This window comes from Macaca mulatta, chromosome 11 (genome assembly GCF_049350105.2).
Source record: "Macaca mulatta isolate MMU2019108-1 chromosome 11, T2T-MMU8v2.0, whole genome shotgun sequence".
Lineage (NCBI taxonomy): Eukaryota > Metazoa > Chordata > Mammalia > Primates > Cercopithecidae > Macaca > Macaca mulatta.
In genome coordinates, this window is record NC_133416.1 from 13,594,351 (window position 1) to 13,617,488 (window position 23,138).

The 23,138-nt window shown below is 34.9% G+C and overlaps 1 protein-coding gene across 1 annotated transcript; it reads right to left on the reverse strand.

Moving 5' to 3' along the window:
• Positions 1 to 13,379: 13,379 nt before the first annotated feature.
• TAS2R46 (taste receptor, type 2, member 46) lies at positions 13,380 to 14,306 on the reverse strand. Its single transcript, NM_001080757.3, is given in 1 exon segment — positions 13,380 to 14,306. A coding segment is annotated over 1 exon segment (927 nt).
• Positions 14,307 to 23,138: the final 8,832 nt, after the last annotated feature.

Here is a 23,138-nt window from a genome sequence, read left to right on the forward strand (position 1 = left end):
CAAAGGGCTAATATCCAGAATCTCAAATAACTTAAACAAATATACAAGAAAAAAACAGACAACCCCATCAAAAAGTGGGCAAGGATATGAACAGATACTTCTCAAAAGAAGACATTTATGCAGCCAACAGACACATGAAAAAATGCTATCATCACTGGTAATCAGAGAAATGCAAATGAAAACCATGATGAGATACCATCTCATGCCAGTTAGAATGGCAATCATTAAAAAGTCAGGAAACAACAGATGCTGTAGAGGATGTGGAGACATAGGAACTCTTTTACACTGTTGGTGGGAGTGTAAATTAGTTCAACCATTGTGGAAGACAGTGTGGTGATTCCTCAAGGATCTAGAACCAGAAATTCCATTTATCCAGTGATTCCAATACTGGCTACATATGCAAAGGATTATAAATCATGCTACTACAAAGACACATGCACACGTATGTTTATTGCAGCACTATTCACAATAGCAAAGACTTACAACCAACCCAAATGTTCATCGATAATAGATTGGATAAAGAAAATGTGGTACTATTTCTTGGACACATAAAAAACATGTTTTCCACTGAAGAATCTACACTTCTTTGTGTAAGAATATTCAGTTTTATTTTCCTCTATTTAATTCATTTTTATTTACTTAATGGCTTAGATGAATAGATGTTAAAATCAGTCTCCAATGTTGGATTTTATTTCTTTACAGTTTTTATAGTATAATGGTTTCTAAGAGGGGATCTTGGAGTCAGACTGCCAGGACAGGCAACCAGATTCCCAGCTTGGTATAGCTATGATGTGAGACTCCATTTTCCAACTACTCCCTATCTCAGTATAATCACCTACAAAAAACAGATGATCGGCCAGCTGCAGTGACTCACACCTGTTATCCCAGCAATTTGGGAGACTGAGGCAGGTGGATCACCTGAGGTTAGGAGTTCAAGACCAGCATGGCCAACATGGTGAAACCCTGTATCCACTAAAAATGCAAAAATTAGCCAGGTGTGGTGGTGTACACCTATAATCCCAGCTACTCAGGTGGCTGCAGCAAGAGAATCATGTGAACCCAGGGGGTGGAAGTTGTAGTTAGTCGAGACCATTGCACTCCAGCCTGAGAGACAGAGCTAGACTCCATCTCAAATAAACAATAAAAAAAGTAGATGATAATAAAACTGTCTTTGGCTAGTTTTCTTAGGAGTTAATATACTATTTGTGTAACTACTTTCAATTATACCTGTTTGCTATAGGCAGGAATCAAAGATTGTTAATTATTGATTCGAACCTGTTTTACTTGATATTTAAGACACAAGTAAGAACTTTCACTTCTTCTTTTTATTTCTTCATAGACAGAGGCTCCTTTTACCCAAGCTGGATTATAGTGACAGGATCATAGCCCACTGCAGCCTTGAATGCCTGGGCTGAAGCAATCCTTCTGCCTCAGCTTCCCAAGTATTTGGAACTATAGGCATACAACACCACATCAGCTAATTTTTTAATTTTTGTAGAGATGGAGTTTCCCTATGTTTTAAAGAGAACTCCTGCTCTCAAGGAATCCTCCCAATTGGCCTCCTACCTTGGCCTCCCAAAGTACTAGGACTATAGGCATGAGCCATCACATCCAGCCTGCAGTGGGAATGCTTGAAGGTCAGATGCTACCTAGAGCTTCGGTTCATGTCCATCCCCAGGTGGATCTAATCAGTTTGTAGTTATTACCTCTATTAATACCTATTAGAAGAAAAAACATTTCTTCTAATTAATAATTTTTATATTATAACTACACAGCACACTTAGAAATAGGCCAAAACAAAAATGAATAACGTAGCAATGTGTCATAAACACTCATGTAACCATCATGTGAGGCAAGACATGGAGTATTGCTAAGAGCCTATGTTTACCTCAATGCCAATTTCCAATTGCCTACACCTTTCTTCACACCTCTTGTGATAGGCAACACCCATAATTTATGATTATCTTTTTTTAGTTTTCTTTATACTTTACCAACTAGGTATGTGACCCTAAACTCAATAGCTTGATTTGGCCTGCTTTGAACTGTGTATTGGTGCAATCCTATATGTTCTTATTCATGGCTTCCTGGATCAACATTGTGTATCTGAAATTTAATCCCATAGTTGCATGTATATGTGATTCATTTCTTTTCACTTCTCTAGATTTTTCCATTTTATGATTACATTTCTAACATACTAAAACAAAAAACAAAAAGTCAAAAAATCAAAAACATTTTTAAAAAGAACATGATGTTGACCAGGCACGGTGACTCATGCCTGTAATCCCAGCACTTTGGGAGGCCAACGTGGATGGATCACGAGGTCAAGAGATCGAGATCATCCTGGCTAACACAATGAAACCCCGTCTCTACGAAAAATACAAAAAAATTACCAGGGCATGGTGGCGGGCACCTGTAGTCTCAGCTACTCGGGAGGCTGAGGCAGGAGAATGGCATGAACCCAAGAGGCGGAGCTGACAGTGAGCAGAGGCTGCGCCATTGCACTCCATCCTGGGTGACAGAACGAGACTCCGTCTAAAAAAAAAAAAGATCATGGCGTTAAGAGTAGTTTGTTCAGTTTCCCTGTAGAAAATGATTTATGGAAAGAGAATAAAAGATTATTCTGAACACTAAAACGATAAGACTGAAAAAATGAATTATCAGTATTAAGAATCCAACAGACAGAGTTAGCCAGTTAGGTGCAGTAGAATAGAGAATTAGTGAAATGGAATATAGCTCACAGAATGAAGCATAGTGTGAAACAGATGGAAATATACAAAGCTAGAGGGTAACACATTGATGCTACAGTAAGAACACCTAACATACTTCTGGAGTTCTGTAAGATTAGAAGAGAGAAACTAGAGCAAGAGAAATGTTACAAGGATTTTTCCAAAAGTGATAAAATGTATCCCTCCGTATATTTTTAGTAATCTCAAACTTCAAGCATGATAACTTAAACCAAATTAACATAAAATAATGCAGGACACCAAAGACCAATAGCAAATATGAAAAGTAGCTAGAGGTAGAAGATAGAGTATGTTGAAAAGAACTGCATTCTAAATACCACCTGATTTTAACAGAAAATATGGCAGTAGGAATTCAATGGAATCATGTCTTCAGTGCATTTCCAAAGAGTAATAGACCTTCATAAACAGAAACTGAAAATGATATTTTTCAGATAAAATAAAAATGACTGAAAATACAAGGTTGAACATGCAAGGAGAAATAAAAATTAATGACAATGAAAAATAAGTGTGTAATTCTAAATAAATGCTGACTGTGTAAAACAATATTGTCTTATTGGATTAAATTTATAATTGATAAGATATATGCAAATAGCAATAAAGAGACTGGAGATAAAGGTGACAGGAATAAATTTAGTCAAACTATGTATTGGGCTTTTTTATGTCTGTGAGGAGAATTTGAACATCATAATCAAGGACCCTGTAATTCTACACCGAGGTATATGTATGCAAAAGTACTGTAGCAAATGATGTGAAAGAAAGCTCATTGAAGCATTATTCATAGTAGCTCAAAAAATAAGCTGCCCATATGTATATCAAATAATGATACATATTTGCAATAGATAAAATATAGTTCATCAACCACAGCTACATTGTTGTATTCCAAGAATTAATTTTCACTTTGCTTGTGTTGTAGAAATGCAGCTTTGTGCCTTTGAACTCCATCATTACCTAAATGAAATAGAGAAGATTTTGGGGAGGGATTACTTCTCTTTGATTTATTTAGCCCTAAAATCCTTTCTTTATAAATAAGAGCTTGATCATGAAATGGTTTATTTATTTTTGTTATTAAGCAATTCTATTTATACTAAAATCAAAATCTTTTTATAGTGTTCCTTGGATTAGTTTAATACCATCTATAATTGTTTGTTAGGCTGTGTACTTTAAACTACACTACACTTAACTTTCTAAATCTAAATGTATTCAGCTTGACAAGAACTTTGCTGTTTACTAATATAACTTTCCCAGAATATCTCTCAGAAATTACACAGACGTTACCCAAATTATGTATGTAAACATTTCAGAAATAAATCATTTAATAAGACAGATGTAAATGTAGATGATGATAATAATGATGATGATGTCAGCTAGAAGAGAGAATGTTATTTAATAAATGTGATTAGGGTCGTCTTTTCAAAGTACTGGAGTTAAGGATGCTGGGAGAACACTCTTAGTCTTCCTCCTGGATTTATGAGTTTTTTTTTTTTTTTTTTCGAGACGGAATTTCTCTCTTGTTACCCAGGCTGTAATGCAAGGGTGCAGTCTCGGCTCACTGCAACCTCTGCCTCCCTGGTTCAATCAATTATCCTGCCTCAACTTCCCAGGTAGCTGGGATTACAGGTGCCCACCACCTCACCCAGTTAATTTTTGTGTTTTTAGTAGAGACAGGGTTTCACTATGTTGGCCAGGCTAATCTGGAACTCTTGACCTCAGGTGATCCACTGCCTTGGCCTCCTAGATTGCTGTGATTTTATGCATGAGCCACTGTGCTTGGCATCATTCTTATATTATTCTTAGAATCAAGCCTAGACAAATACCCTCACATAGTATTTTATCAAGAATAACATAAAGCCAACATATTTCATTGATTTACTTGCTATTTTTTTCTCTAAGCACATTCTAAAAATTATGGCAAAAATAACCTCCAGCAAAGATTACTCTCTTTTTGGCTGTTTAGTTTTGTTCCATTTTCATATGAACTTACACAAATACTCTGTGCAATTATACAGTGTACAAGCTTCATTTCATCTTTTAATAGCATCATTAACAAGTTAAATTCTCTCGAGTGCTTATTTACATTCTCAGCTTCTGTCACAAAATCTGGGTGATTTTATTATAGCAGTCAAAGTAGTTACACTACTTGTTATATGCCTTAATAAAATTATCTTTCTACTAATTTTTCTCTAATATTAAAAAAATTTGTAGCATCAAAATATTTTTCCTCACGCATGTGTACACATGCACACGCATGCACAGTATTATAATCTTTGAATTTCAAAAATATGTGTATAATTATTTCATTTAGGGATAAATTTTTTAAAAATTGTTGTATATATTTAATATTTATACTACTATAATTTATTGGAAATTCACTAATTTCTGCCACATTGCAATGTTGTTATCATAAATAATTAAATTGTAAATAAGCAAAAAAGGTGTCTAGTAAAACACGCTCAAAATCTGATGTTTCAAAGTAAGAATAACATTGAGAATGTGGAGGTAATTTTCCTGCCTATCTCTTCTTTATAAAATTAATTTAAAGAAAAGTTAAAAACTTTATCTTGGATTTCTTACTATCATAATGCTCTATTCTTCTTTATTCAGAAAAAAACTCTGCAATGATGTCTATAAGAATATGTTTTTTCAGTCTATTTTATATTCATTTATTTCGTATATGTTTCTACTTTTTAAACATTTTCATTATTGTGAAACATAACATATATATATAAAGTAATAAGGCTTAAAGGTACAGTAAAGAAAAAATATATAGCATTAAGAGTCATGTTACGGCATCTTGGTCATACAGCAGAATTCACCAGCAATCCAGGCACTCCTCACACATGCCTTCTTGTTGATATCATTTCCTTTTTGTTTCCTCCATCCCTACTATCCCAATGTTATGATAATCACTCATATGTCTCACTTTAGAATTTTGCCACCAATGTAATAAATTGCAATTTATTAAAAATATATTTTTGTGAACTTTATATAAATGGAATTATACTGAACCCTTTTTCAAACTTAATTCCTCTCATATCTATGTAGCTCAAATTTATTCATTTTTGTTTTTATTTATATTCTTTGTAAATATGTCACTCTAGTTAGTTCTATTGGGACAACTAAGTTCCTCTTCAAAGACTCAGCTTTCCAGACATAAGTTATAAATGTAAATGAATCCTACTTCTCACCCCTCCTTCTTTTTGAAAATCATGCATTTACCCTATTTGGAAAAGTTTAAGCCATTCAGGATCAGCTTAGATTGTGCAGTCCAACTCCAACCAATAGACAAAGGACACAGAAACAGGAACTGTGTTAGGATTAAAAACTCCTTCCCTCCTTTGTTAGGTGTGCTCTTGGGATCGTAACAGGTGCAAGCAGCACCCCTCCGCCAATGTAAAGGTGCCTTGCTGAGAAATTTTCTGTCCAAGTGCTGATTTCTTTTGGCTACTCCAAGCACATGTTTCCGACAGTTCATTTTGATTGTTGTATAGTATTATATTGCAAAAGTATGCCATATTTTATTCATTTTATCACTGATGGACATTCAATAGACTTCTCAACTTTAGCTATTAAAACACAGTGATATGCATGTGTATGTATATGTATTCTGATAAGAGTGCAAATACTGGGTCTTCGGATGTGATCCATCATCTTAACCAGATAAAGCCATACTCATACAAAGTAATTGCTGTGATTTACCATTCTAGGAGCAGTGTATGAAAATTCCCATTAGTTCATACGCTTTCCAAAATAAGTAACAACAGGCTAATTTTTACAGTTTTATATTTATGTGAAACATTATTAAACCTAACATTTTTGAAGCCTTTTTCTATTATAATTCAGAATGTATCCTTAATTCAAAAATTGTTTCTATTTTTAAATTCTATGACCATGATTTTCACACACATTTATTAATAATGAATTATATATTTCATGTATTTATTTATTCATATTCCTTTAATAGTTTTTCTAATATTTTTCTTAAAGTTTTTTTTTTTTGTTTGTTTTGTTTTTTTTTTTTTTTGAGACGGAGTCTCGCTCTGTCGCCCAGGCTGGAGTGCAGTGGCCGGATCTCAGCTCACTGCAAGCTCCGCCTCCCGGGTTTACGCCATTCTCCTGCCTCAGCCTCCCGAGTAGCTGGGACTACAGGCGCCCGCCACTTCGCCCGGCTAGTTTTTTGTATGTTTTAGTAGAGACGGGGTTTCACCGTGTTAGCCAGGATAGTCTCGATCTCCTGACCTCGTGATCCACCCGTCTCGGCCTCCCAAAGTGCTGGGATTACAGGCTTGAGCCACCGCGCCCGGCCTTTTTCTTAAAGTTTTAAATACTCTTTTGTTATAAAAAGGTATAATTATGCTAGACATATTTCCTTTAATCAAACATTATGTCAAATGACTTTAAGAAATATGGTTAGTTAACAGCATACTGTAAGGCAAATTTCAACATTGTTTAACAACTCCTTAAAAGGATTCAAAGAAAATAATAGGCTAAAATATCAAAATAGTCTATAAATATAATGAAGGTGCCCATGGGAAAATATGAATTCGACTATTACTGTTTTGGAAAAAAAAAATGATTAATGGTAAACATACCATGTCCGAAATTTTTTAAGGCAGGCCTAATGTCAATGGGTAAGATTCTCTTTAAGGTCCTGTCCTTAATTTCTATGTGCACCTGATTTCTGGTTGTGCAGTAATGTCCTTGTTCCTTTTAAATTCTCTGACTAATATCAAGCAGGAAAGCACCAGGGCATGCTACTGAATGAGTTCAAGTCTGTCTTAATGGAAAATATGATAATTTCCAAAACAGCTCAAATTAACTTCTATTCAAATACTAGGTCCTTGTTATAAGATAAAATTTTTCATACTGATGTTGAAGTGAAAGCTGAATTCTCATTTGCTAGCATGCAAATCAGGTCATATTCTTATTCATCAATTTGCAATGTATTTCCTTGATTTACCTCTCCATCATTTCTGTTCAGCAATGTCAGTTGTGAGGGAAATTTTCCAACCTAATACATAAATCATACATCGGATGCCTACACTGTTACATGCAGCTTGGTCAAAACTAGAATCATGACCACTGTTGATTCACTTTTTTGATCCCAGATTTTATGGAGAGTGAATCCCAACTTTTCCTACCACAAGCATCCAAGGTCTTCTTGGGAAGCCCAGAAATGCCAATATTCCTTAAAATCTGGTTGCTGCTAATTAATAATTTTGTATAACTTATTGTTAACAAGCTCATTAACATAAACACATTCACACGCACACAAACATACACATCCTTCACGGTTGGGAAAAATTATTGTCCTATAATTTCTAAAATGAAAAATTAATTAATTTTCTTACTTGGGCTTTTAGCGTATTTTCAATGTTTAGCAAACAATCTCTCTTAATTCTCTTGAGTCTAATACTTAAATCTTAGTTATTTAATTAAAATACTCAGAAATTTTATAACTATTCCTTGTACTCTTAAAAAACATGTTTTCCATTGAAAAATCTGCACTTCTCTGTGTATGAATATTCAGCTTTGTTTTTCCCTATTTAATTTATTTTTGCTTACTAAATGATTTAAGATGAATAGATGTTAAAAATAAGTCTCCAATCTTGGATTTCATTTCTTTTCAGTTCTTACAGTATAATGGTTTCTAAGAGGGGATCTTCCAGTCAGACTGCGAAGACAGGAAACCAGATACCCTGCTTCCAATAGATATGATGTGAGACTGCATTTTACAACTACTGCCTGCCTCAGTATAATTACCTATAAAAAGCAGATGATAGGCTGGGCATGGTGTCCCAGGCCTATAATTCCAGCATTTGGGGAGGCCAAGGCAGGTGGATCACCTGAGGTCAGGAGTTTGAAACTGGCATGGCCAACACGGTGAAACCCTGTCCCCACTAAAAATACAAAAATTAGTCAGGTGTGGTCACACACGCCTATAATCCCAGCTACTCAGTTGGCTGTGGCAGGAGAATCATTTGAACCCAGGAGATGGCGGTTGTAATTGGTCAAGATCACGCCACTGCACTCCAGCAGGGAGACAGAACAACACCCTGTCTCAAAAAAAAAAAAAACAACAAAGAAAGCAGATGAAAATAAAATTGTCTTTGGTTAATTTTGTTAGGAGTTAATATACTCTTTGTATAACTACTTTCAATTTTACCTATTTGCTATAGGCAGGAACCAAAGATTGTTAATTATTGATTTGATCCCATTTTACTTGATATTTAAGATACCAGTGAGAACTTACACTTCTTTTTTCTTCTTCTGAGACAGTCTCCCTCTGTTACCCAAGTTGGAGTACAGTGGCAGGATTATAGCCCACTGCAGCCTCGAACGCCTGGGCTCAAGCAATCCTCCTGCTTCAGCTTCCCAAGTATTTGGAACATGCACAACCACGCCAGCTAATTTTTCAATTTTTTGTAGAGATAGAGAGATAGAGTCTCCATAGGCTGCACAGGGAACTGCTGCTCTCAAGGAATCCTCCTATCTTGGCCTCCCAAAGTACTAGGACTATAGGCTTGAGCCATCATATCCAGCCTGCAGTGGGAGTTTTGAAGGTCAGATGCTATCCAGAGCTTCGGTTCATGTCCATCCCAAGGTGGATCTAATCAGTTTGTAGTATTACCTCTTCCTGAATGTGTAATTGAAATGGATATGTATGGCAGCTGTCAGAACTGTCACATTCTTTCTGAACTGTAGGGTAAGGGACATTATTATAGCAGGACCAAGGGGAAGCCTCTGAAATTCTCCTCTACTGGCAACACAATGTATAAAATATAATAACTGCATTCCCTAAAGAATGGAATTGGTCACTGCCATGACAAAGTACTTTAAAGTTACAGGGAATGATAGTCTCTTTGTATCTCTATTCACTTAACCTACCTGGCCTCTACCAAAACCAGATGGGTTATAGAATGAATGCAGACTACTAAAACTTAAATCAGCACTTACAAAAGCTTTCCAGGATGTGCTATCTTCACTGAGCAGAGCAGAGCTTCTGGTACTTTTTACGGGGCTCGTGATTTGGTGAATGTTTCTTAATCTACACCCATTATGAGGGAAAATCAAAACAATTTGCCTTGTATTAAGAACAATAGCACTGCTTCACTGTTTTATGTCAAGGTTATGTCACTTCTGTTCTCAGTTTAATTTACATTTTTTTAAAAATATTCTGCTAATTTAATATATTAATAATGTTACAGACCGGGCCCTGTGGCACATGACTGCAATCCCAACACTTTTAGGAAGCCGATACAGGCAGATCACCTGAGCCCAGAAGTTTGAGACCAGCCTGGGTAACACGGTGACATCCCAGCCCAACAAAAAGTACCAAAATTAGCCAGGTGTGGTGGTGCGCCCCTGCAGTCCCCGCGGCTAGCAATGCAGAGGCGGGAGAATCACTTGAGCCCAGAAGGTTGAGGCTGTAATGAGCTGTGATCCTGCCACTGCACCCCAGCCTCAGGGACAGAATGAGACTCTGTCTCAAAATAATAGCAATAATAATAATATATAACTTGGTACAATAATCAGGAAGTGGCAAGTTTCTTAAATATAATAAAATACTGTAACACTGAGCGTAAGTAAAATACCAGAAGGAAAGAGAGAAATAGGAGAAGATTCAGGAACATAAACATAAGTGATGTTTTAAGGCGTTCAGTGTCCCCTGTCTACATGTTAAAACAATCTTTTTTTTAAAGAAAATGGCATGTTGCTCTCTCCATATATTTCCTATCACTACAAAAGAGGCACAATGTTTTGAAAGCCTATTGGGATTTTGGAGCTAACATATTCCACATTTGAGAATATTGCTCTGACTCATAAATGAAGTTTCTAAAGGCTACTGCTCTCAAGTGGAACCTAGAACAAAAGAGGGCTCTACCGCAGATACAGGCTCCAGTCCAAGCTGCTGTGGTCCAAGCTGCTCTGGTCACTGTGCCAGATGATCCAGCGGAATTCAAAGCTGCTAGCGGCATGCATAGTGGGCATTATAGGACACTATGCATGTCACTGAGAAGCCTATAGGAGACGGGAGAGCAAATCCTTATGGAATTAGTGCAAGAACATTGCCTCTTCAGCAGATAAGTATCCTCTGTCTGAAAAACAAAACAGCAAGTGCAGAACATTAATCCAAGCATAGAGTTCGTATAAGCACACACTCCTCTAGGCACAAAACCCTGTGCAACTCTGCAAGTCATATGCTCTGAAAGCCAGCCATGACTGGAGGGTATGAGCACATCTGAGTGGCAAAAGGATTGGACTGCACTGGACACAGACACGTGCTTTCCTAGATTCCCTTCACTATCTCCCATTCCCCTCATCAACCCCTTGCCTGATGCAGATCGTCCTTCCATTTGGAACTTGAATGCATCACCACACTGTGGGCATGAAGTCTGACTTCCATAACCTCCACCAAGGGACTGGATGATGTAAGGCAGAACAACAGAGATGGTTGTTCTGCCTCAGGAATACCACGGCCAATGGGAAATACAACACTAATGACAGCTGAGCAGATACATTCTCCCTCCTCTCTCTCTTCCATGGACTAATGCCGGCTGCAGTTTGCCCTAGTAGCCTGTCTGGAAAAATGCTAGGAGCCAAGTGCATGCATCTGATGACCACCGTGCTGTCTCTCTCACCTCACTGTGAAGTGGCTGCCAGCAGAGTCACACCAGACATCACCACACATTGTTTCACATTTGTTCTTGTGTCAATTTCCATATTTCCCTGCCATTTTTGTCTTGAACTTGCCTTCCAAATAAATGTCATCGCTTTAATATAAGGTATTACATTAAAAATATTTTAGTAAAGTAGCTGATTACTAACTCAATTTTTTGAAAGGAAATGAATTATTTATATGATAACCAACAAGAAAATATCGTAATACAAATATATAATTCACAGTAAAAAATACATATGCAAATAGATCAAAGTATTTTATATGCTTCTTAAAAATATTGTCATAGGTGCCATCTAATTTTGATGTTCTACCTTATCTCCAATTCAGACACCTGATACAGCTGCATCAAGACTCTATTAGTATGATATTTCCCCTAAAATTGTGGAATAGCCAAATTTTTCCTCTGAGGAATGATTCTTCTTGGATAAGCCGGTAACCTCAACCTGAGACCAGAACAGAGGAATTCATGCAACTGCAGATTTTGTGATGGGTTTCCTTTTCATTGGTTTACCACATCAACTTATGTGTTTTATCCACCCATTTATTTGTTTATTAAAATATCATTTTTGACCATCTATTCTTGGTGCTGGGTTCTAGGTCCTGGGATTCAACAGAGAGCCAGGCAGACACGATTTCTTCCTTTAGCGTACTTACATTGTACAGAGGATGATACATGATTTTAAAAAGTACATAAATCAGGTGTGGGGATGATCTATCTTAAGGTTAAAACAACATTGTTAAAATTTCATAACACCAAGAATTAATACAGTCAAATAGAATTTAGCTGTGAACAAAACTGTACATTTCCTTCTTATAATGGAACTTCCTATTAATGAATATGTCAACACACTTCCATTTCACCACTGACAACAAAATTACAACACTAGGGCACATCCTATAATTAATACATAGATTTCATAGATACTATTTTAACATTTACAGAAAGTTTAACTGAATTATTTTCCATAATTTCTGTAGTAGTTTCACATTGATAGTTTTTTTTAGAAAAGGGAAGATTGCAGTTCTCTTATCTGAAGTTTAGAAGGAATTTGATAAATGGAAGATAAGGATATAATTAGCAATTCAGGAGCTTAGAAGTGCTTTAGAAAAAATACTATAATAATTTACATCAGAGCTCAATTTCAAAACAAGCATTTCTTTAATTCAAACCTGGAAGAAATGACTTTTCTAACTGCATATGGAAGCTGATAACAGCAATCAAGATCATGATAATGATTTTTCGATCCCTCCTATAGAAGAGATTTTTCTCTAAGCTATTCACATACTTATATTAAATCTAACATTCATCAGTAGTTTATGGTAGACATAGACAAAATTTACTCAACGTATGCTTGTCACTCGAATTGTTTTGTGTACATTGTTTTCTAACAATAATTCTGATTGCTTTTTACTAAGCATAAAATAGAAATTCGTCATGGAATAAAACCCTGAAGATATATCCTCATTATTGATTTAGAATTGAATGACCTTATTATCCAGAAAGTTGTAGGTTAAAACAACGAATTCTAAGCACACTGTGGTATATTTGTGTGGTTCATAACAAAAGAAAAAAGCAATATTTTCCTGAGCTAAGCTGTTAGTTCTTAATAATTATAAATAGACATAAATTCTTCAAATGAAATATAAAATACATATATAAAATAAACATGGCTTCATAATTCTAAGGAATTATTTTCTATAGTTTGGCAGTTTTTGTGGAAAAATAATAAAAAGCATGTTATTGTCAATGTTCTTCAGTTTTTCATACACACATAAATGCACACACACACATATACTTTTCTAGACTAACTTTAGGTAAAAGACTTTTCTAGGTATACATTTTGAAATTATTCATATACACATACATTACAGAAAACACAGTAAGAAATAGAAAATGTTTCATACACTACCAGTTTGTTTTCTGCTAGAAGACACACAATGCCCCTCTCGTGAATCTATGGAGATGAAGGCTTCTGTCCTTTCACCCAGTATCTCACGTTCCACAAAACTGAAAGAAAAATCTGCTTTAGCTTCTTGTTTCCCCAAATCAGGATGAGTGGGTGGGTTGAAGGATAGCTGAATATGACAGCTTGGCAGAACATGAAGACAGGTTTCTTTTCCAGCTCAAAATTCCCAACTGATAGGATCATGGACAGAAAGTAAATGGCACATAACAGGAGAAAGGAGGTCACAGTTTGCAAAGCTTTTATGTGGACCTTGGTGCTGGGATCTTGAGATCCTTTGCCGTGGACCTGCATCTTCTTGAGATGTTTACACAGAGAACAGATTAACAGCAGAAAAGACATCAGGGTCAGAGTGAGGGGTATAAGGTTTGCTAGCATGGTTACAGTCACATTTGAAAGGTACATTGCACTCCTCAATTTGATCCTCCAAGTAATGTTTCCTTCATATTCTTTTCTCCACACAATATGGTTCATGTTCATCACAAAAAGATGACAAACCAAAAATAGCAAAGGCCCCAACAGTGTCACCAGAATGACACTCTTAACTTTCCTCTTTAAGTGAAGAAAAATCAGGTTGGAGAAAGTGGCAATCTTGAGCAAATAAAACATGCTGAGGCTAGTAGAAAGCCAGTTGCTGAAATGGTTGGTCACTACCCAGACATTATAAGCAGTGATTCTTACTTCTACACTATAAAAAGCTAGATTAAACTCAGTTGCATACAAATGTAGTAATAATACCCAGAGCAAACCAACTCTGGAGACAGCCAGACCAGTGAGAATTTGGTCAGCAAAGGAGATTTTTTGTCTTTTCACCCACTCAATGGAATTTACCAATGCTATGAAGCCATTAGCAAAATTTCCAATAACAAATATAACCCCTACTAGAATGGAAAAAGTGATGGACAGAAAAGTTATCATATCTGAACAGACAAAGAGAAATTTTTTAAATGCTAGTGTAATATCACTGGTTGTGATTGCTTGAATATCCTGACCTTAAATTCTATATGCACCTGATTTGTGTATCTGCTGTGACATTCTTTTTACTTTTGATTGTTGTGACCAGTGTCAAGCCAGAAATCACCATAGCATGCTAATGGATGAGTTCAATGCTGTCTTTATGGAAAACATTCTTGTTTTCAAAACAACTCAAATTAACTCATTCATTCGCTGTCTGTTCTTGTTATACACTGGAATTATTCATACTGAAGTTGACATGAAACCTGAATTCTCAGGTGCTAGTATGCAAACAAGGACATATTCACTTTCAGTGTTTGCAAGTTTTCCTTGTGTAACCTCTCCATCATTTGTCGTTAATGACTTTAGTTGTTAGGGAAGTTTTATAACCCAATACAGAGATCATATAGTAAATGTCTAAATTCTTAAAGGGAGCTTGGTCATAACTAAGATCATCACCTATACAGTCTTTTTTAAACGCCAGATTTAAATACACAGAATCCAAACTTATTTTATCAAAAGCATCTAAGATTTACTTGAGAACCACAGGCAGGCCAGTACTCCATAAGATCTGGTTGCTGCTAATACTTTTGTGTGACTTCATTATTCTCAAGCTCATAAATACACACACAAACAAACACATGTGCCCTCCACCTATGAATGGAATGAATTATTTTCTCATAATTTCCAAAATAAAAAAATGAGTTTCCAAGAGGTTGTCCAGCTGAAATTAGTCCTGTTTTCCCACTCAGGGTTTTCAGCCCATGAATAATATTTATTTATCAAACATATCTCTAATTCTTAGGTCTTTGGTAAAGTTTCTCCGAAGCCTAATGTTTAAATATTTATTATTTAATTAAAATATTCAGCAATTTTATAAGTATTCCTGACTACCAAACCCTTTCATATATAATCTTGCAGCATCCTCCCATCACAGGAAGATTGCCTTTCCCCTGAACTTGGAGTTCAATCATTTACTTACTTTCATGAACAGAAAATTACTACACTTTGCATAGAGATTTGAGATGGCTTCCATACTGGGGATTCTTCCTCTTTCCATTTACAATGAGAATATCGCCTGGCTAGCACACTGTTCCCAGAGGAGAATCAGAAACTAATGAAGGCAGATTGTCCCCACCTGATCCAGACTAAATTGGTCAAACTCTAAGGACCTCCAAGATGCAGAATCTGGCCCATCTCAAATCACCACAGTCATCCACCAAACTCATTTAGAAAAATGAAATACAAAACATGTGATATATAAATGTCTAATGTAGTTTTGGAGGGTTTCTCTTGCAGAGAAACATAACTGATAAACGAACTCTGCTAAACAAGAGTGTGGGAAATACATACAACCTTGTTGTGTCAGGAATTCAGGAGCCAAAAGAAAAAATGGATGGGGAATGGCAAATATTTGTTCCTGTGAGGTAGAAAACTATGGCTAGAAGAAATCCTTTGGAAAAATCTGGGGGTGGCAGATAACACGGTCTCAAATTTCCTCACGTTGCAACTAAACAAGAAAGTTCTCACTTCAGCTCTCTTAGAGTTGTATAAGAATGTATACAAGTAGTTTATTTTCCCCTCAGTATATAATGAGGTGAGTAATGATAATTTCTATGAGACATTTCTCTTAATTAAAAATTTTTATATTAAAATTATAATGCACACTTGGAAATGAACCAAAACAAAATGGGAAATACCGCAGTGTATCATAAACACTCAAGTAATCATGATGCAGAGCAAGACAAGGAACACTGAAAACAGCCCAGGTCCACCTCCATGCCACTTTCCAAGCAACTAAACCCTTCTTCACACCTCCTGAGATAAGCAATATCCATAATTTATAATGATTATTTCCTTAATTTTCTTCATACTTTACCACCTGGGTATGCAACCCTAAACTGCATAGCTTGGTCTGGCCTGCTTTGCACTGTGTGTAGATGAAATCCTACATGTTTTTCTTGTTTGTGGCTTCTTGGACTCAACATTATGTTTCTGAAATTTAGTCACATAGTTGCAAGTACATGTGATTTTTTTTCACTTCTCTATATTGTTCCATTGTATGGATTTACTGTAATGATTCATCCATCCTTAATATATATTTGGCCAGCTTCTTTTTTGAACAGTTATTAATAATTCTACTATAGTATTCTTTCATATATCATTGATTCAATTTCTTTGTATATATGCTTTTGGATAGAAATACAGGGTCATTGTTCAAAGTCTCCTCATAGACATAGAAAAGTTCAAAAACTACTTTAACTAAATTTACTCCTGTCACCTTTACCTCCAGTCTATTTTTTGCCATTTGCATATGTCTTATCAATTATATAATTACCCAAACAAGACATTATTATTTTATACAGTAAACATTCATTTACAATTATACACATATTTACCACTTTCATTAATTTGTTTTCCTTCTCGAATATTCAACTGAATATTTTCAATAAGTACCTTTATTGGCCAGGCAGGGTGGCGCACACCCATAATCCCAACATTTTCTAAGGCTGGAGCAGGAGCACCCAGGATTTCAATACCAGCCTGTGCAACACAGCAAAACTCCCTCTACAACAAATGAAAATCTTAGCCAGGCATCGTGAAGCTACTCATAAGGCTGAGGTGGGAGGATGGTTTGAGTCCAGGAGTTCCAGACGGCAGTAAGCCATGATCCTACCACTGAACTCCAGCCTGGACAACAGAGTGAGACTCCAACTCTACATACAAAAATAATAATAATTTTTCTTTTATCTGAAAAAATATCATTTTAAGTTTCTGTTTATCAAGGTGTATACTACTTTTGAAATACACTGAAGACATGATTCCACTGAACTCTAGCTTCATTTTTGTCTGTTGAAAATCAGGCTGTCATTTAGACTGCTATTCCCTTTAATGTAATCTGTCTTTTCCTCTTATTACTTTTCAGGTTTTCTATTGGTCTTTGATGTCCTATCATTTTATGTTAATTTAATTCTAGTTATCTTGTCTGAAGTTTGATGGTTTCTAAAAATATATGAACTGATACATTTTATCACTTTTGGAAAAACATCCACATTTCTTCTGCCCCATTTTCTCTCTTCTAATCTTCCAGAACTCCAGAAGTATGTTAGTTGTTCTGATTGTAGCTTAAATATCTCTGACCCTCTAGCCTTATATTTTGTATCCCTTGGTCTCTTTATGCTTCATTCTGGGTAGTTATCTTCCAATTCACTAATTCTTTCCTCTTATGTTTAACTGGTTGTTACCTCTGTCTATTGGATTCTCAATGTTGATTACCCGTTTTTATCTTATTGTTTTAGGGGTAGAAATGAACTTTAGTTTTCCTTCTATAAATCATTTTTTTAATGGAGAAACTAAACAACGTATTCCTAACGCGAAGTTCTTAAAAAAGGAGTTGTTATAAATTTTTAGTATACCTGAAATGAAAATGGTAGTGATTTTCTTCTTTTTGTAATACTCAGGTCACAGAAGAGATTAAAATCATGGTCTAAGCCTTCTCCTGCAACTTGGAAGAAACTGGAAATTGATTTGCTGTGATAGCTTTTTTTGGATAGTAGCTTGTCTATTGTTGGGTCATCACCACAAACTCTCCTCACAGGGAAATTCAGTGAGCAGCACTGGATCTCAAATGTCATACAATTAGTAAAATATAGTATCTAACCTCAGCTCCACCATTCTATTCCATGACTTAAATTTTACTCTGTTTTTATTAGCAGGAATCAAGTCTTCTTCGTTTATAACATCTTTAAAAGATCAAATTGTAAAACAGTACTTACAAGTTTATGAAAGATTGAAGGACTTTTAGACCCATGGAAACAAAACTGAATCTGGTGCTTCTATGGAATTCCACCATTTAATCCATATCCTTGAATATAGTTTTGGTTATAGAACTATAACCTTCGAACTCCATCATCACTCACTCAAGTGTGACAGAAGATCTGAGGTCTTACTTCTGTTTGAAAATTTGGTCCTAAAACCCGCTCTTTAGAAAAGAAAAGCTTGCTCATAAAATGTGTTATTTGCTTTGTCTTTCTTATTAGGGAGTTTTAGCTACACTAAAATCTAAATTATTTCTACCGTGATCATAGTGAAAAGAGGATTACTTTAAGCTCATCCATAAATAATTATTTGCTTAAGCAATGTATTGTAAAATAAACTACACTTAATTTCTAAATCTAAATGTATTGAGCTTGACTTAAACTTTGCTGTTTACTCCTGTAACTTTCCAACAATTATGATCTTTTTAAAATTACTTACTTTCCAAATTATGTGCTTAAATATTTCAAAAATAAATCATTTAATGAGATAGACGTGGATATACATAATGATGATAATGATGATGGCAGGTGAAAGGAAGAATGCTTTTTCATAAATGTGATTTCAGTCTTGTTTCTAAGTACTGGAGTTCAGGGTGATGAGAGAACACTATTATTTTTCCTCATGGCATCTTGATTCTTCTATGATTCTCAGCATCAGGCCTAGGCAAATACCCTCACATGGTATTTCATCAAGAATAAAGTAAAACCAACATATTTTCAATGATTTATTGGCTTTTTTATTTTATTACACTTTAAAAAATTCATAGCAAAAGTGATCTCCAACAATTAGGATTCTATTTTGGTTTTCTTTTGTGCAGTTTTCAATATGAACATAGACAAATACTGTATGTAATATACAGCATATCAACTTTATTTCATCTTTTAAAAGCATCATTAGCAAGCCGAGTTCTTGTAAATGCTTTTTTACATTCTTAGGTGTAGTGACTAAATCTGTATTATTTTACTATAGCAGTCAAAGTAGCATTATATATGCACAAACATACTCAAAGATCATGCTAAATAGGTTTTATACTTTAACAAATTTGCCTTTCTATGATTTTTTTTCTCTAATGCAGAACCAAAAAATTATAGTAACAAAATATTTAACCCAACACACAGGTGTACACATGAATAGTATTGTGAAATTAGAATGCTAACAATATGAATATACATATTTCATTTAGAGACACATTTTGGGATAATAGGTCTATATATTTAATATCTATCTTACTATAATTTATTGGAAATTCACGACTTTCTGACACTTTGAAATGTGAATTATAAATAATTAAATTGGAAATAAGAAAAAAGGTGTATAGCAATCATAAATATTCGAATTTTGATGTTTCAAATTCATATTAGCATTAAGTAGGTGGATTTACAGTTCTTGTTTATCTTTTTTTTTTAATTAATTTAAGAAAAGATTTGGGCTAGGTGTAGTGGCTCATAACTGTAGTCCCAGCATTTTGGGAGGCTGAGGCAGGTGGATTGCCTGAGCACGGGAGTTCAAGACCAGCCTGGACAACATGGAAAAACACCATCTCTACCAAAACCAGAAAAATTTAGCAGGGAGTGGTTGTGCACACCTGTTGTCCTAGCTACTCTGGAGGCTGAGTTGAGAGAATCACTTCAGCCCAGGTGGCAGAGGTTGCACTAAGCCGAGATTGCGCTTGTGCACTCCAGCCTGGACAACAGAGTGAGACCTTGTCTCAAAATAAAAAAAGAAACGTTTTAAATTTTAAATTGGATTTCTTAGTACCATAATGCTCTATTCTCCTTTATTCAGCAAAAAAATCTAATTACAATGGTATCTATGAGAATATGCTGTATCACCCTAATTTTATACATAGAAATGTACTTTATGTTTCTGCTTTTTTAATGTTTTTTTTATTGGGGAGCATAATATACAGATAGTAATAAAACCTAATAAACAGTAAGAGAAAAAATTATAACATTAACATTGATGTTACCACACCTTGGTCAGAAAATAGAATTTGCCAGCAATCCAGATACTCCCAGTATATGTCTTCTTGTTGATATTTCCCTTTTATCTCCTCCCTCCTGACTATCCCAATTGTTATGATGATCACTCATATATTTCACTGTAGAGTTTTATCACCAATATAACAAGTTACATTGTATTAAAACCATGTTTTTTCAAACTTTATGTAAATGAGATTATTCTAAATGTATTTTTCCATCTTAATAATTCCTTTCACATCTGTATTATTATCTATGTAGCTCCAATTTGTTCATTTTCTTTGTTGTATTATCCTGTTGTAAACATGCCAGTCTTGTTAATTTTGATCACTATATAGTATTCCATTGTATAAGTACGCCAAATTTGTTTATCCATTTGGAGAACTGATAGACATTCCAAGGAACTTAGCTACTGAAACTCACTGATATGCATGTGTATGTATATGTATTCGCATAAGAGTGTAAATACTGGGTCTTAGGATGTGATCCTTCATCTTAATCAGATAATGCTATACTCAGCCAAAAAGACTGTACAGATTTATGATCCTAGGAGTAGAATATGAAAATTCCCATTGTGTCATATCCTTTCCAAAATAAGTAACATCAGAGTGATATTTACAGTTTTATATTTATGCAACATATTATTTAAAAACATTTTCTAAGCCCTTTTCTATTCTAATTTAGAATGTATTTTTACTTCAATTAATTACATTAATATTTTTTCATTCTATGATGGTTATTCATATACATTTATTAATAATGCCTTATATAGTATACATATTTATTTATATTTCATTATAAATTTGTCTAACCTTTTTGCTTCAAGTTTCAAATACTCTTTTGTTATAAGCAAGTGTAATTATACTGGAGATTTCCTTTAATCAATCATTATGCCAAAAGACTTTGAAAAAATGTAATTAGTTAACAGCATACTGTAAAGGAAATTTCAGGATTGTTTAACAACTTTTAAAAGGACTCAAAGAAAAAAATGCTGAAATATAAAAATAGTCTACAAGCTTAATGCAGGCGTCCATGGGAAAAATAAATATATCATTGCTGTTATTGAAAAAATGATTGGTAGTAAATTTATTATGTCTGAATGTTTTAAAAAGTAGGCCTAATATCACTGGACAAGATTCCCTTCAAGGTCCTGACCTTAACTTCTATGTGTACCTGATTCCTGAATGTGCAGTAATGTTCTTGTTCCTTTTAAATTCTGTGACCAATGTCAAACGGGAAAGCATCTCAATATGCTAATGGATGAAATCAATGCTGTCTTTATGGAAAACATGATAATTTCCAAAACAGCTCAAATTAATTCCTATTCAAACACAATGTCCTTTCTGTAAGAAAAATTTCCATTTTGATGTTGAAGTGAAAGCTGAATTCCCATCTACTAGCATGCCAAGGAAGAGTTTTTTTAATTGTTCTGCAATTTTTCCTTGTTTAATGTCTCCATAATTTGTGCTCAGCAACTTCAGTTGTTAGAGGTATTTTACAACTCAATACGTATATGACACATTGTTTGTATAGCCTGGTGAACGGAGCTTGAGGACACCTAGGATCATCACCAAAGTAGATTTATTTTTTTTCAACGCCAGTAATACATAGAGTGAAGCCCAACTTTTCCTACCGAAAGCATTCAAGGTTTTCTTAGGAACCTCAAAAAGGCCAATAGTCCTTAAAACCTGGTTGCTACTAAGTAATATTTTTGTATAACCTATTATACATACACACACATACACACATACTCACCCCTCATGAATAGGAGGAATTATTGTCCTATAATTTCCAAAATGGAAAATTAACTTCAGGGAGATCATCCAGGTGGAAATAGACCTATTTTCCCATTTGGGCTTTTTGGTCCATTTTCAATATTTATAAAACCGCTCATGCTTAGTCCTTTCACTAAGTTATTCTCTTGAGTCTAGTTAATACTTACATATTTATTGTTTAATTAAAATATGCAGTAATTATGTAACTATTGTGGGTCACTTGAAACACACGTTTTCATTGTAGAGTCTAGACTCCTTTGTATATGAATATTTGGTTTTATTTTTCTCTGTTTAATTTATTTTTGATTGTTTAATAGTTTACTCAATGGTTTAAGATGAATAGATGTTAAAAATCAGTCTCCAATCTTGGATTTTATTTATTTTCCATTTTTATAATATAATTGTTTCTTTTTTTTTTTTAATAGGATTAAACATAATTTTATTACGGTCATCTACTAAAATCTTAATGTGAAATATATATATATATATTTTTTTTTATTTTTTTATTTTTTTAAATTTATTTATTATTATTATACTTTAAGTTGTAGGGTACATGTGCATAACGTGCAGGTTTGTTACATATGTATACTTGTGCCATGTTGGTGTGCTGCACCCATCAACTTGTCATTTACATCAGGTATAACTCCCAATGCAATCCCTCCCCCCTCCCCCCTCCCCATGACAGGCCCCTGTGTGTGATGTTCCCCTTCCTGAGTCCAAGTGATCTCATTGTTCAGTTCCCACCTATGAGTGAGAACATGCAGTGTTTGGTTTTCTGTTCTTGTGATAGATTGCTAAGAATGATGGTTTCCAGCTGCATCCATGTCCCTACAAAGGACACAAACTCATCCTTTTTGATGGCTGCATAGTATTCCATGGTGTATATGTGCCACATTTTCTTAATCCAATCTGTCACTGATGGACATTTGGGTTGATTCCAAGTCTTTGCTATTGTGAATAGTGCTTCAATAAACATACGAGTGCATGTGTCTTTATAGCAGCATAATTTATAATCCTTTGGGTATATACCCAGTAATGGGATGGCTGGGTCATATGGTACATCTAGTTCTAGATCCTTGAGGAATCGCCATACTGTTTTCCATAATGGTTGAACTAGTTTACAATCCCACCAACAGTGTAAAAGTGTTCCTATTTCTCCACATCCTCTCCAGCACCTGTTGTTTCCTGACTTTTGAATGATCGCCATTCTAACTGGTGTGAGA